Raw genomic sequence first — 15,895 nt, forward strand, 5'->3', positions numbered from 1 at the left:
TGAAGTCCTGTCCCCACTCTGAAAGCCTGATGCCCCCTCCCACGTCCAATTCCCCCCCCCCCCCCCCCGCAGGACAGCTCGCACCCCCACCCCGAAAGACCACTTGCACCCGCACCCCCACCCCGAAGGACCGCTCGCACTTGCACCCCCACCCCGAAGGACCGCTCGCACCCCCACAGCATCCCCACCCCACTCCCCCATCATTTCTCTAACGTCAGAGAAAGGGCGGGACCGCCGGAAGAGGAAGCAGCACAGACGCAGGGCTCAGAGAAGGGGCGGGACCGCTGGCAGAGGAAGCAGCAGGACAACGGTAGGCAGCTTCTCCATGATGGGGGGGAGGCTGTGGGGGTGCGAGCGGTCCTTCGGGGTGGGGGTGTGAGCGGTCCTTGGGGGTGCGGGTGCGAGTGCGAGCGGTCGTTCGGGGGGGGGAACTATGTAAAAACAAATGTGTACAACGCGCTCACAAATATAACGCGCATGGTTATACTAGGTTTGTAAAATCGTGTATAACGCACGCGTTATGTGTGTGAAAATACGCCACTCCCAGTATTCCCTATGGGGAAAATCAGGGAGATGGAGTCTGAAAAAAAAGAGTTTTGAGGGTTTCTGGGGTTAGCTTCCCCCACCTCCCAAACCCCTTTTTCACTATTTTTTTCCATTAAGCTCCAATGGGCTGTTTTTGGAGCAAATTTTCTGGTGGTGGCCATCTTAAATTTTTTTTCCACCCTCCCCTCAAGTCCTTTTTTCTGCCTCAAAACTCTTGTTTTGTCTAAGGATCATCAGTAATGGATGCCTCAAGTCAGTCTAGCCCCAATTCCTGTGTTTTGTTGTGTAGATTTACTGGCTGAGGAGCAACTATGTTCCATGTACCGTGGGGTGCAGGAGGAAAGGGTGGGAGCTTCAGGCTCAGCCTCTGATCAGTCCTTGAGGATGTTGGAACTCCTAAAAGCCTGTGGGGAAGAGAATCCCGCTCAGAGACTACAAGTAGTGAGGGGGAGAAATGCAAACATGTGGTGACAGAGGAGACCCTAATTCGCCAGTATGGGGTCTTGAAGGGGTCCTCGAGACCTCCAGTGCAAGGCTTTTCCAATTTTGTTGGCCTTTTATGGAAAGCCTACTTAACAAGCCCAGAAAGTGCTGCTATGCCTGTGAGTACATCGACTCTGCCATAGGGGGATCCATCTCCCAAGCAGGTATCTCCGCCTCATACCATGCCAGCTTCTAGTGTCAGTGACCGTTCAGCGCAGTACTAGGACGATTGGAAGTCTCTTTCCATGCCCCTATTATCACATGGCTGTTCTGCATGTGTAGGTGTTTTGGGATCCCTTTTAGGTATCAAAGCTGCTGCAGCAGCTGCCTCCTTCATGCCACAGGCTGGTCCTATAAAATTGCAAACTAGTCCCTTGGAGCTGGGGTACACCCCACATAATTAAGGAAGGAGTAGATTATTTGGCCGATGCTCTTTATCAGTGTCCTGAGTAAGGTTTTGGCTTACTCCATTTCTGCCCGCCAGATAAGAACATAAGAAATTGCCTCCGCTGGGTCAGACTAGAGGTCCATCGCGCCCAGCAGTCCGCACCCACGGCGGCCCATTAGGCCCATGACCTGTACGATGATCCTTTCCTAAACCCTTTAATCCCTCCTATCTTCTGTCTATACTCTTTCTATAACATATCTCTACCCCTATCTGTATCCCTCAATCCCCCTATCCTTCAGGAATTTATCCAATCCTTCTTTGAACCCCCGTAGTGTACTCTGTCCTATCACAACCTCCGGAAGCGCATTCCAGGTGTCCACCACCCTCTGGGTGAAAAAGAACTTCCTAGCATTGATTCTAAAATTGTCCCCTTTCAGTTTCTCCGAGTGCCCTCTTGTACTTGTGGTACCCAATAGTCTGAAGAATCTGTCCCTTTCTACCTTCTCTATGCCTTTCATGATCTTGAAAATCTCTATCATGTCTCCTCTGAGTCTTCGCTTTTCCAGGGAGAAGAGCCCCAGCCTTTCTAACCTGTCTGCGTATGAAAGGTTTTCCATACCTTTTATCAATTTCGTTGCTCTTCTCTGGACCCTTTCAAGTATCGCCATGTCCTTCTTGAGGTACGGCGATCAATACTGGACACAGTACTCCAGATGCGGGCGCAACATCGCACGATACAGTGGCATGATGACTTTCTTTGTCCTGGTTGTAATGCCCTTCCTAATAATACCCAACATTCTGTTTGCTTTCTTTGAGGCTGCTGCACATTGTGCCATTGATTTCATTGTTGTATCTACCAACAAACCCAAGTCTTTTTCAAAGTTACTATCCCCTAGTGCTGATCCCCCCTCCCCCCATTTTGTAGCTGAACATCGGGTTCTTTTTCCTAAATGCATGACCTTGCATTTCTCTATATTAAAGCGCATTTGCCATTTATTTGCCCACTCTTCCAATTTGTTTAGGTCCCTTTGTAGGTCTTCACATTCTTCCTTAGTTCTAACCCTGCTGCAGAATTTGGTGTCCGCAAATTTTATGACTTCACACTTCGTCCCCGCTTCAAGGTCGTCTATAAATACATTGAACAGCAGCGGTCTAAGCACCAACCCCTGGGGAACACCGCTCGTGACCCTCCGCCAGTCCAAGTAGTGGCCCTTCACTCCAACCCTTTGCTCCTGCCTGCCAACCAGTGTTTTATCCATCTGTGTACGTCCCCTTCCACTCCGTGGCTCCACAGTTTCCTAAGAAGCCGCTCATGGGGTACCTTGTCAAAGGCTTTTTGGAAGTCGAGATAAATGATGTCTACGGGTTCTCCTTTATCCATCTGGCTGTTTATCCCTTCAATGAACTGCAGTAGGTTCGTTTGGCACGATCTTCCCTTGCAGAAGCCATGCTGGCTCACTTTCAGGTGTACATGTTTTTCTATGTGCTCACAGATGCTGTCCTTTATCAGGGCCTCCATCATCTTGCCCGGAACTGAAGTCAGGCTTACTGGACTGTAGTTCCCCGGGTCACCCCTCGATCCGTTTTTAAAGATAGGTGTGACATTTGCTATTTTCCAGTCCTCCGGGATCTCCCCAGTTTTCAAGGACAGGTTACAAATTTGTCGTAGAGTTTCCGCTGTAACGTTTCTTAGTTCTTTAGAACCCTTGGGTGGATTCTGTCCGGTCCCGGTGATTTGTCACTTTTCAGTCTATCTATCTATTGGAGGACATCCTCATGGCTTATCTCTATATGCTCCAGTTTTTCTTCTTGATCTCCTCTTATGATCTCTTCAGGTTCTGGTACATTGGATGTGTCCTCGCGCGTGACCTGTCAGCTACCTCTTTTACCACTCCCTTTCTGCCTCCATCATCCAACGGCCCTACTTCCTCCCTCGCCGGTTGCTTCCCCTTAACATATCTGAAGAACGCTTTGAAGTTTCTCGCTTCCCCAGCCAGCCTCTCCTCGTATTCTCTTTTTGCTCTGGATCAGACAATGGGTGGGCGACTGAGCCTCCAAGGCCACTCAGTAGATTACCTACCCTTCAAGGGGTGGATGCTTTTTGGCAAAGGGCTGGACGATCTCATGGCCAGTGTGGCGGATCACAGTCCCAAATCCCTCCTGGACAGCAAAGGTCATCGTTCAGCTGGGAGCAGCAGAGACAATTTTCATAGCTCTAGGGGATCCTACCAATTTTCCTCCGGTTACTCTTCTCAGAAGACCTTTCAGGTGTCCAGACAGAGATTTGGCAGTTATAGGCACCAACAACCCACAGGTTCTTGCAGTGGTTCGGCCTCCAAGAAGCCACAATGATTCCAAAGCGATGGCTGCTCCTCCTCATATCAGCGGACGGCTGACTGCTTTCAGGAGGGAATTAGAAGCGCTCATTGTTCTTTATGATAAGTTACAGAGCAGAATGGAATATGGTTTGTTGCTGGGGAATTTCCCCGTGCTCCTCCTCTTTTCTTTGTTTCAGTGGAGTTTGATTTCTTTGGTACCACCTGAAGAGGGCACTGTTTTCCACTACAGAAAGGGAGGAGTTCAGAGTTTTGGAGTGACACACCCTTCTGCAGATTCGCAACTAATGGGAAGCAGCAGCTACTGTACAAAATCCTATGTCTTCTTTTTGAAACTGATTGTAACCCACCTCAAACTCCACTTAGTGAGAATTTGGCAGGATACAAGATCATATATAACATAACATATTTGTTTGGGGGGGGTTTCGTTTGTATCTAAGGGTGACATTTTTCACACTGCTGTATAGAGAGTTGAAGTTAGGATAATGAGATAGCTTAAGAAGAAATGCCTGAAATGTTTGTCCCAGGATAATATTTTATGAGAAGCCTTTGTGACCCAAAATGCCTTATAGTCATCTAAACAACACTTCACGTAAGGTGGGTTTTCCTGAGTGAGCTTTTAATATAATAGCATTAATGCTATTTCTAGGTTATGATTAATTTCACTAATTAAAATTCATCCCTCTTGTTCTTAAAGGTTGTCTTGGAAACGGAGATCACAAACAAGTCTGCTTTGAAACTTTATGAAAATCTTGGCTTTGTGCGAGATAAACGCTTGTTCAGATATTATTTAAATGGAGTTGATGCATTGCGTCTTAAACTGTGGCTGCGCTAGAAGAAGAAACATCACATCGAGGAAGAGTTTCCCAGTGGTGCAGAGTCCTCTCTGCATGCAGTGCAATTTGACCAGAATTGCTTTGCAGGTGGACTTTGCTTTTTTCATGCAGCTCTTACTTGTCAATGTCTCATTGAGTGTCGCACATATTTGTTGCGCTGTGGCATGGCGCATTTGTACTAAATTAAAAACAGATTGTTTTAAACTGCAAGGAAATCTGTTGGTATCAGCAACATGTGCCCGTAGAATGGCTGAGAGATGTTCATTTATTTGCAAGCTACTGACTGTATAACATAACAAAAATGAATCTTTCTATTGAAGAATCTGTCCATGGAGCACAACATTTGGTTTCCAAAACAAAGCCAATGTAGATTATAAAAGTCTATAAGCAAACTAATATTTCATACAAAACATGCCATAGTTTCTGGAGAAAAAAAATCTTAAATTTTAGGTTTTATTTTTCAATATTGAATTTTCCATTCTTAAATATTGGTACCTACAGTGATTAGTGAATGAAAAAAAAAATCGTATTGTAGGGTGGGGTGTGTGTTAAAATGAGTAATAATAATTTGATTGCGTCTGCTAATGCCTGTATAGATAAGTATATTTGTCTTCACTTCTAGTTTGAATGCATGCTTTTTTTCTTTCTTTCTTTCCTTTTCTTTGTCATTGTCTTTGCGGAAAAAAAAAACCCCTGCTTTTATTTAAGTTCTGAGTTTGGTAATAAATTATTTCAGGTTTTTATCATTTGAGTACTTTTCCCAGACAAGACAGAGTGATAAACTCTGGAAGACCATTATTTTCTTACATCAAGAAAAGTAAGCTATTTTGAAAAACCCTGAGGAGCTGCTAAAACAAAACAAGACATTACAAAAATCAAATCTATGCTGGTTCTAGGTGCACTTTTATAGGAGGGAGGGAATTTTAAAAGATATATAGAGAATTACTGTAAATTGGTATGATTTTATTTAATGAAAAGGAATGTGAGGAACTCTGAAGAACAGCTATTTTAAAACAGTTGGAGCAGTTTTTCACTCATTTAGATTCTCATCGCTTAGCTTCACCGTGTTCTCAAATGCTTTAATCCTACCCAGTTTTTGGTCTTGGAAATACATTTCATGGTGTAGTGTATCCTCTTCTAGGCTTTCATTTTCTCTAAACAAACTGTATGTGGTGTAGTGGGGATCCCTTCATTGTCAAAACAAGAACAAAACCCTCCTTTGCAAATGGATTTTACTAACACTATCACAATGTTCATCTCCTGTCAGATTGTGATATATAACAGAATTGTTCAATTTGAGAAATAAACTGTAAGCTTTGATTTCTTCAGTTGATTTCAAAAAGCTTTATGGAGCCCTGAAACCAGATTGACTTCTCTAGAAGTCTGCACTTCTCTGCTGTTTAACAGTCACAATTTAGGTTTGCCTTACTACTGTGTGTTTTAGGATTTAATGTATGGTTTGTTTTTATATTACTGTAATTACATGTAAACCCTACCTCCAAAGAATTGTTGGAAAGGGTGCTGTTGTAGCAGCATCCAGGCAGAAGGGTGCTGACTGCAAAGACCACATTTGTTTTCATTCGATTGGTCCTGCAGTTGTTGCTACTGTCCAACACACAGTTCATTACAGGATATGTTTGAAACTGTTTCTGAAAGTATTGAAGAAAGTAAAATTTGTATTTCATATCCAATCCAGTACTAGTTATTTGCTTTTTTTGTTAGGATTTTGAATCTTCTCTCACCTTAACGACACTGACTGATTAAAACAAAGGCATTTGGGCTAAAATTACCCTCATATCTAAAAGTGAGCTCTGCTCTTTATACTACTTTGACTGACGTATCTCAGACTGAGTATGTATATTGCAGTGTGAAAAAAATATATATAAATATCAAATTTACTATGTTTAAGAAGTGCAGAATTTCCCCAAATTGGGCTGCATACCACTGTTGATCACAAAGACATCGCTATATGTGAGAATACATTTAACATGCAAAATGTGTTTTCAGGTTTATGGAAATGCATAATTTCATTGGCGGTGGGAACAGGAGCTGGCTGGGCATCTTCTGAAATATTCCAAATTGGACTACAGTTTGATGCCTCAATATTGCTGCATTATTTTTTTTCTGCTGTCCTTTATCTTTTGGAGAGAACCATAACAGTGGGGTTGTGAAATGTGTAAGCTGTAAGATGCAGTCAAAATAAACTATGATTAAGTTGTTTATGTATATTTTTTTTCTTTGAATGTGGGTATTAATTTCATGGTATCATTTAGTTTGTAAAAATTCAGAAAATTTAGTTTGTAGGGTTACAGACAAGGGAAACTTCATGGAATATCTTCCTTTATTGAATCGGAACTGCTTTTCCATTCTTTGTGGTATCTTTCCTATTGTATGAAAGCAGTTATTGGAGCCATTGGATTTATTTAATTTGATATACCACTTGAACAAAACTGTAATAAGTGGTTTACATACTACAAAGTTAAGAACAAAATTAAAATATATACAGTGGTGCCTCGCATAACGAACGCCTCGCACAGCGAACGCTGCGCACAACGAACTTCATGTCTTGCTTCCTACAACGAACTTCGTTTCACACAACGAAGTCGCCCGAGCTGCATCCTTCCGCGCAGGCACTGCGCTTAACTGCCCTCTCTCCGCCTGGCTCCCTGTGCAGTGGCGGACCGTCAGCTCGCAGGGGCCCGGCGCCTACTGCTGATGCGTTGGGGGGGGCGGAGCTACTCTCGCCGCTTCCCCGATGCTAGAAAAAAAAAATGAACAGTTAAGTCCCAGTTTTTGCCGCTGAGACTCTGCCCTCTCTCACTGTAAAATTAGACTCTACTTAGTCTGTCTTTAAATTTAAAAAATGTGTGTTGTTTTAAAAAACAATTATGTTTTTAGATGTATCTAAATAAAAATAATAACAAAAAATTTATCTTTTTTTATGTCATCTTAGCATATTTTATGCTACAGAACGAATTATTTTTTTTAACATGTATTGTTATGGGAAAACGCGTTTCACATAACGAACTTTTCGCATAACAAACTTGCTCCTGGAACCAATTAAGTTCGTTGTGTGAGGCACCACTGTACATTTAATCTTGTACATCATTAATCCTACCCTAGTTATAATGCAGTTACAATGTATCCTATATAATAAAACACTAAGCGCGCATGTGCGCTTAGGAGGCCATGATCCCTGACAGCATGGTGTGTGCTTCCGTGGCCGTATTCTATTTGCAGCGCGTGCAGTGATTTCAGCGGCAGTTTGACTCCTGCACTGCTGGGACACCTCTTCTCACCCCCGGACCAGCAAACGCAGCAGCCGTGGGGCATTTGCTAGGCCGGCCCACTTCGATAATGCAAGGTGGGCCGGCCTAGCAAAAGCCCTGAGGTTGCCCGGGCTAGCGGATGCTGGACAGGGGGGAAGTAAAAAGAAGGGAGAAGGGCTGCTGCTGGACAGGGGGCGCAGGGAAGGGGTGGTGGTGGACAGCTGAGGAAAGAGAGAGGCAGAAAGAAAGACAGCGGCCAAGGAGAGAGAGAGAGAGAGAGAGACAGAAAGAAAGACAGATAAACACATCTATTCTAGCACCCGTTATGTAACGGGTTTAAAGACTAGTAGTTTATAATCAGCTAACACAATACAAAGCTCACTCTTTAAACCAAATATTTCTCTTAAAAACACTATTTCTAAAATGACATCTACAAAAAAAATATACATGCAGTTTCTACAATAAATGCAAAAACTGTCTTATTTAATCTTCAGAGAAGACAGATGTGAACAACACTATTGGGGTCTATAATGTGAAAATAGAATGGTCTTTAAGTGTTTCCGATGGCTATGCATCTGTAATTGCCTTTCTACTATGCTGTAGATCTGAACTAATTTTTCTGAAATAGATGCTGCAGACATGTTCTAATCCCTCCCACTCAGCTAGAGGCCCTGGAATAAAGACTGTACAGAAGAAGCCTGACCTAATGCTTCTGTTTTGCTGGAAGCTCATACTTCTCTATCAGCTTAAGAGGATGAAATAGAAGCAAGAAAGAAGGGCAGTAATAGTTTTGTTGCATCCTTCGATTGTCTCACTTTTGGGGGTTATAAAGGTTTTTTTGTGCATGTAAAATCTTGTTTAAGTGGAAACGGCCTTTATAAAACTAGCATGGTTTATGTTGGTGTAAGTATGAATGGTGGTGAGACATTGCATACTTACATATGCGTCAGCATGGGCAGTTACTTTATAATATGTGCAGATCAGAGGTGAGAATTTGTGTAAAGTGCATGCACACATACTTTGGAGCAGATGCAGTGGTTGGTTTTGTAGGTACATAGGTGCCGATGTTGCTCTTGTGAAATAAAAATTTGAAATAGGCACTCTTTTTAGACTTCTTATATAGGTGTCCTGAATAAAGAGTGTAGTAGCACCTTTAAATTCTTCATATGAATTTTTTTTAAAGACAGCATATTGAAAATCATTGGACACTGCCAAGTACACTGTCACTTTAAATCTTTAGGCAGTGCCCATACCAAGCAAGTGTCAGTGTTTTCCCACCCGATGTTGCCTTGTGGAACCACAAGTTCTTAGTTTTCTGCAGAGCCGAGAAGCTGTGTCTTTGGTTTCTTCTCAGCACGTCAAACTTAATCATTTTTGTGCCTTTCCAATCTTAGTTTTTGCCATTTTCTTCATAATTCCTCATTTTATTCTCACTTTTCTGTTCAGTTCAATTTGGTCAAATTTTTTTGGCCTTCAGGCCCCCTTCAAAGCCCTTATTTGACCCAGGTAGTGTCAATGTTTTTCAATATACTTATCACTCAACATACCCACATCATCGAGCCTTGTGAGTTTGCATTGGCAACCCCCCAACATCCATGGCAGAAGGGGTGCACACTCCCTCCTGCCGGCACCCCACCAACATCCCTGCCAGATAGAATGCCACTCCCTTCTGCCAGCACCGCCAAAATTCCATCCAACAAAGCCCACCCTGACCCCCCCCCCCCCCAATACTTTTCACAGGAAGGCTGGCTGGAAGGATACCTACTGGAGCGCTGGTCTAGGACCTGGCAGCTCAGCTTCAATGCCAAAAAATGCAAAGTTATGCACCTGGGCAGCCAAAATCCATGCAAGATCTATACCCTTAATGGCGAGATCCTAGCAAGAATGGTAGCAGAACGAGACTTGGGGGTGATCGTCGGTGAGGACATGAAGGCTGCCAATCAAGTGGAGCAAGCTTCATCCAAGGCAAGACAAATCATAGGTTGCATACGCAGGGGTTTCGTCAGCCGCAAGCCGGAAGTCATTATGCCATTGTACAGATCCATGGTGAGACCCCACCTGGAATACTGTGTGCAATTCTGAAGGCCGCATTATCACAAGGATGTGCTGAGACTGGAGTCGGTTCAGAGAATGGCCACCCGGATGGTCTCGGGACTCAAGGATCTCCCGTATGAGGAACGGCTGGACAAATTGTGACTGTACTCGCTCGAGGAGCGCAGGGAGAGGGGGGACATGATCGAGACGTTCAAGTATCTCACGGGCCGCATCGAGACTGAGGAAGATATCTTCTTTTTCAGGGGTCCCGTGACAACAAGAGGGCATCTGTGGAAAATCAGAGGCGGAAAACTACGAGGTGACACCAGGAAATTCTTTTCACTGAAAGGGTGGTTGATCGCTGGAATAGTCTTCCACTGCAGGTGATTGAGGCTAGTAGCGTGCCTGATTTTAAAGCCAAATGGGATCAATTCACAGGGCAAAGGGAGAGGAGGGGCAGTAGGGTGGGCAGACTTGATGGGCCGTGGCCCTTATCTGTCGTCTATTTCTATGTTACTCACTCTGGCTGGCAAGCCCACTTCTTTAGAATGGTGGGCCTTCCCCTTCCTGGTGCATCCTGGGATGCACTGGGGAGGGGCCTAAGGCCCTGATTGCCCCATGTGCCTAAGAGCCCTCCCATAGGAGGCACCTGGGCCAACTAGTCTTAGGCTACTCCCAGAATGCACTAGAAAGCAAGCCTAAGATGCTGATTGGCCAGATACCCAAAGCCATTCCCATGGCCAATCAGAGTCTTAGGCCACTCTGAGTACATCCTAGAATGCACTGGGAAGGAGGCTTAAAGCTTTGGTTGATCCAGGTGCCTAAAGCCCCTCCTATGGGAGGGGCCTTAGGTGCTTGGGCCAAACATTGTCCCTCTTGAGATCTCAGCTTTATAAAGGGGGCAAAGTTCTTTTCAGGACCTTCTGGATCTCTCAGATATTAAAAAAAGAATCACAGGAGTAAAACAGGAAATACCTGGAAAATTAAGTAGGGGAAGATTGAAAAATGTGGCTGCATTCTCAATTGTTTTTTGCCTTGTGCGAGTTAACTACTTTCTGTATTAGAATCACCTGAGTGGAGGACAGCTAAGAAGAACTCTGTTCCACAATCTTAACCCTCTCCACCAGAGCCAATTAAATAATCTTGAATTGATATCTAAGTCAATACATATATATGTTGTTCAATTGCTGGATTCTCAAATTTTTCAACCTTGTCCTTTCCTCTGAATAAGTTTTTCATGATCCCTTTCAAGGTAGCTTAGATTCTGTTCTGCAGGCATAATGTAAGGTAGCAGACAAGTTTATTAGTTCCTTAGATCTCTTTCATATTCCTTGACTTCCTGCTGGTGTGTCTGCAAATCCAGTAACTACTATTTCAAGTTCATTCAAGAGGCAACAGCCATTTTTCTGGTTCAGTGTATCTTAGCCCACACATTGCTATTGTCTGTAGGACATCATTGTGTGTCTTTTTCTAGTACATGTCCCAGACATCGGTACCAAAAGGTACACTCTCTGTCTCATCTACCATAATAACACCAGCTTAAGTCTTTTGTCTCCTGAGGCCTCTTCATCTGCACTTTCTTCTTTATCTGGACAGAGCTGGTTCATGGAAGTAATTGATCTGCTCTTCACCGGAAGAGCTATATTTGTTTTTTTGACAACACACAAAGCATCCTACTAAGAAAGAATGCTTTGCAAAGGGATTTCTTTGAGTTAGCAAGAATTTAACTGCAGGCACAAACTCTTTGAATATTGCTCCCTATCCTAATGGTTGGCAAAGTAGATGCACTGTCTTGCAGGGGTTTCAAAGTCCCTCCTTGAGGGCTGCAATCCAGTCGGGTTTTCAGGATTTCCCCAATGAATATGCATGAGATCTATGTGCATGCACTGCTTTCAGTGCATAATCATTGGGGAAATCCTGAAAACCTGACTGGATTGCGGCCCTCAAGGAGAGACTTTGAGATCCCTACAGCATATGTGTGTTTACATATGGGGAAAAAGGTGAGGGAACAGGACCATTCTAGCAAAGTATGCATAAGTGTCAATATGCAGCCATCAGCTGTGCGCATTTTGCTAACTGCCAACAGCATTATTATTATTCCTGGATAGTGAGCAGCCATGGCTTACTACAGACTTTTATAATATAAACATAGCCCAAAAATTAATTTTTATACTGCGATACACCATGGAGTTTGATGCGATTAACAAGAATTAGCTAAAGATCATACATAATTGATGAAGGTACAAATAGCCTAGAAGTAAGACAAGATCAATGGGGGGGTCCTATTTATGCAGTAAACCATTTATGCCTACTGAATATCAGCACTAACGTGGCCAAGTGCTGACTCTTGTCCCCTGGAATGACCCCCATCATAGCCAGATTTGTGTTTGGCACTAACCATGATATGTAACGGCATTTAACTAAGTACAACTCAATATTAGCAGGTAGCCCTGACCAAGCGATATAACCAGTTAGTTGCTGGCTAAATCACTATCAATATCAGGCCTATAGGGTTGATTTTTAACTCCCTGTGTATTCCTTCCAATAGGAAGTTAGTACTTGCAAACTTTCTGAGTAGATGTAGGACTGCAACTTCTTTAATGAGGAAGCATCTTCATACAGATACTGGAAAAGTTGCTTCCAGCATAATAACAGGCCTCTTTAGGAGTAGAGCAGGGGTGTCAAAGTCCCTCCTCGAGGGCCGCAATCCAGTCGGGTTTTTAGGATTTCCACAATGAATATGCATGAGAACTATTAGCATACAATGAAAGCAGTGCATGCAAATAGATCTCATGCATATTAATTGGGGAAATCCTGAAAACCTAACTGGATTGCGGCCCTCGAGGAGGGACTTTGAGACCCCTGCAAGACAGTGCATCTACTTTTCCAACCATTAGGATAGGGAGCAATATTATTAAGGACAAGCAACATAAAATCTGTTTTACTCCTTCGGGATCTTGCCTGGTCCGCAACCAGGAAGTGACTTCAGAGAGGGAGCTGAGGCCGGCACGAGCAGCAGGTTGGAGATGTTGGAGTTAAGAGGCAGGGGGCGGTGAGGAGAGTTGCCGTTGCCCCGACCAAGAAGGCACCACTGCTCTGGGTGCAGAATGGGAGAAAAATGAATGAATTGGATCCGTAATAAGAATGTGTCAGTTGACTGTAAAACACTAGATTGAGTATGGGCTCTTGGATTTTTTCCTAAGATAGCCAGCAGTAATGAGAGTTTCATTCACTAGATAGCGGCTCTATTTTTTTCTGCACTTATTTCTAGTAATTAGATGCACTTTATTTAATCATACACAATAAGTTAAAATGATAGTTAACAAACTAGAGAAACACCTATTAGTGATAAGTTTGTACAATTTTAGAGGAACAACCATGCAAAAATAAAGTTTTTTTTTAGAAAAGCTCAAAAAAAAAAAAGTTTCACAATACACTAATATGTGGCATAATATGTGACCACAGCTCTATTTAATACATTTATAACATTAACTCAAATTATTTCCCAGCAGTCACTGTTGGACCCAGTCCCTTGCTCACCCACCCCCCTTTTGAGCTAATCGATGCATTATACAAACATGGACCATGTCACAGAGTCATGCCTTGTCTCATGATGGTGTTGCACATGAACTCTTAGTATCATTCCTTACACATATATCACTTCATACCTGGATCCAACACTTCATCTTTTGTGCTAACAGCAGTGACAGTCGAGCTTGTCACCTCTCCCCCACCCAAAGCTGCAGCCAAACCTCCACATAAACAATCTTCTAGCAAATCCTGAATAGTGCTAAGAAAAATATCCAGCCCAATATCTGAAAGATGAACCCCATCCTTATGGGGACAATCTGTTGTCAGCAACTCATGAGATAAAACCAGCCCACCCAGCAAGGAAATAAAGCAAGACACTTTGCTATTAAACTCTCTCTGTCATCATCACCTTCACTGCATCCTTCCAAACTAACTTAGAAATGATACAAGACCACACCAACCTAGGCCTTGGAAAGTAATAAGCTACTGACAACAGCTCCCTCTTCATTTGTCGAATTAAGTCAACCCCTTTAACCCTTCCCCGAAATGAATGATAATGAGAGCAAGTGATGTAAAACAAGCCTGAAAGAGGGTAGGCTTCAATTGGTCCCAGCTCATCCCTTGAATATCAAGCCAGCAAATTTGAATACCATGTTGTACCAAGCCTAGATTGGCTCCCCAACGAGATTCCACTGCATGTTTCTTGGCTGCAAAAGAAGCCATCACAAATGCCACTTGAAATAACACTACCTCATAATGAGAGGAGCAAATGGTTGGTAAAACTCCACACAGACTAACCAACTGGTCATAGGAAATAGGCAGGGCCACCTTTGTATACCAATCCCATTCTTTCCAGCATTGCAGCCATCGCTGAGCATACCATGAGCAATTAAAATAAGCTCCAAAACCCAGTAAAAAGCTGGAGGTCCATATTGAAAACAGATGCTGATTGCCATACACAAATTCCATTAAATTGCTCCAAAAAGTCCAACCGGATCAATAAATCTTGCTTCATCGCACAAGTCAAACGCTTTTTAAAATGTTTCTTATGAAGACCCCGGGACAAGAATGCTAAGAATCTGGCAAAAACCTTCCCCATGGGAATAACTTTATTTATTTATTCAGTTTCTATACCATTATCCTAGGGTAGCTCAATGGTTTACATGAATTTATTCAGTACTTAAGCATTTTTCTCTGTCCCAGTGGGCTCACAATCTATCCAATGTGCCTGGGGCAATGGGGGGATTAAGTAACTTGCTCAGGGTCACAAGAAGCAGCATGGGTTTAAACCCACAACCTCAGTGATTGAATGTCTCGTAAGGAGAGCTTTTTCCACACACAAGCCATCTTGATCATATTGTGCAGTGTGTTTACCTTTGCCTCTGGCAGTTGGGACTCAATTTTAATGGAATCCAATTCAATACCAAGAAACATAAAATCCATACAGGGCCCTTCCCACTTTTCTTCAGCCAAAGGCAGGCCTAATGTGTGTGCAACTCTACAAAATGCTGACATCAGGCTGCTACAACCAACAGAATGAGCTGGACCATCAAAAAGAAAATCATCCATATAATGGAAGATAGACACAGAACCACTCACCACCTGTACCACCTAATGCACAAATGTTTCAAAAGCCTCAAAATAGGCACAGGAAATGATACAACCCACAGACACACATTTATTGAAGTTATAGCCCTCTAAACAATAACCCAGCAAGTGAAAAGATGACGGATGCACTGGAAGCAACTGAAAAGCAGCCTCAGTGTCATCCTTTTCCATGAGACCTTCAGGTCCCAAACTCTACAATAAAGCCACCACTTCATCAAAGGAGGCATACTACACTGTACACAACCAGGGCTAGACATGCTGGATCCCAGGGCAGAAATTAAGGAGGGGGCCCCATTTCTACCTGCCCATGTCCCAATTTTCCCATCCACCTTTAAATGAGTTCTTCACACACCAAACATAGACAGACCTTCACCAAACAGAAAACAATGCCTCACATATTAGAAATAGAAAAATGAATATCAAAACTGAATTGGAAACTCCAAAAAGTTAAAATCAGCAAGTACTTCATTTTGTACTGAACACAATCTGGCATAACCCACTTTGACTTAGGGCCCCTCTATAAATCCTGATCTGCTTGTCGCAGTTTTCTGGGTTTCACCACATCTGGTCAGGTAGATCCAATGTTTCAGCCATCATTGCTGTGGCTTTCTTCACTGTAGGCTGTGAAGTCTGCAGTTTGTCTTACGGTGAGTCAATACGTTAAGCTCCGCCTCTAGTAGTATTGAAACCCAAGCTAAAAACCCACATTTTGAGGCTGCTTTCGACTCTTAACTCCCACTCACCGTAAGATACCGATGTCCATCCCATCATTCTCTCTGCAAGCAACTCCCAAACCCCTATATGTCCTGCCTGTCTGTCCAAATTAGATTGTAAGATCTTCTTAGCAGGGACTGTCTGTTACAT

At 43.2% G+C, this 15,895-nt stretch overlaps 1 protein-coding gene across 1 annotated transcript in view; it reads left to right on the forward strand.

Moving 5' to 3' along the window:
- The window catches only part of NAA30 (N-alpha-acetyltransferase 30, NatC catalytic subunit), an 88,114-nt gene extending 81,303 nt beyond the window's left edge, over window positions 1-6,811 (forward strand). The window contains exon 4 of the mRNA XM_033952373.1: window positions 4,451-6,811. Coding sequence (XP_033808264.1) covers window positions 4,451-4,588 — 138 coding nt within the window. The 3' untranslated portion in view covers window positions 4,589-6,811. The remainder of the gene's footprint in view (window positions 1-4,450) is intronic.
- Window positions 6,812-15,895: the final 9,084 nt, after the last annotated feature.

Source organism: Geotrypetes seraphini, chromosome 7 (genome assembly GCF_902459505.1).
Source record: "Geotrypetes seraphini chromosome 7, aGeoSer1.1, whole genome shotgun sequence".
NCBI lineage: Eukaryota > Metazoa > Chordata > Amphibia > Gymnophiona > Dermophiidae > Geotrypetes > Geotrypetes seraphini.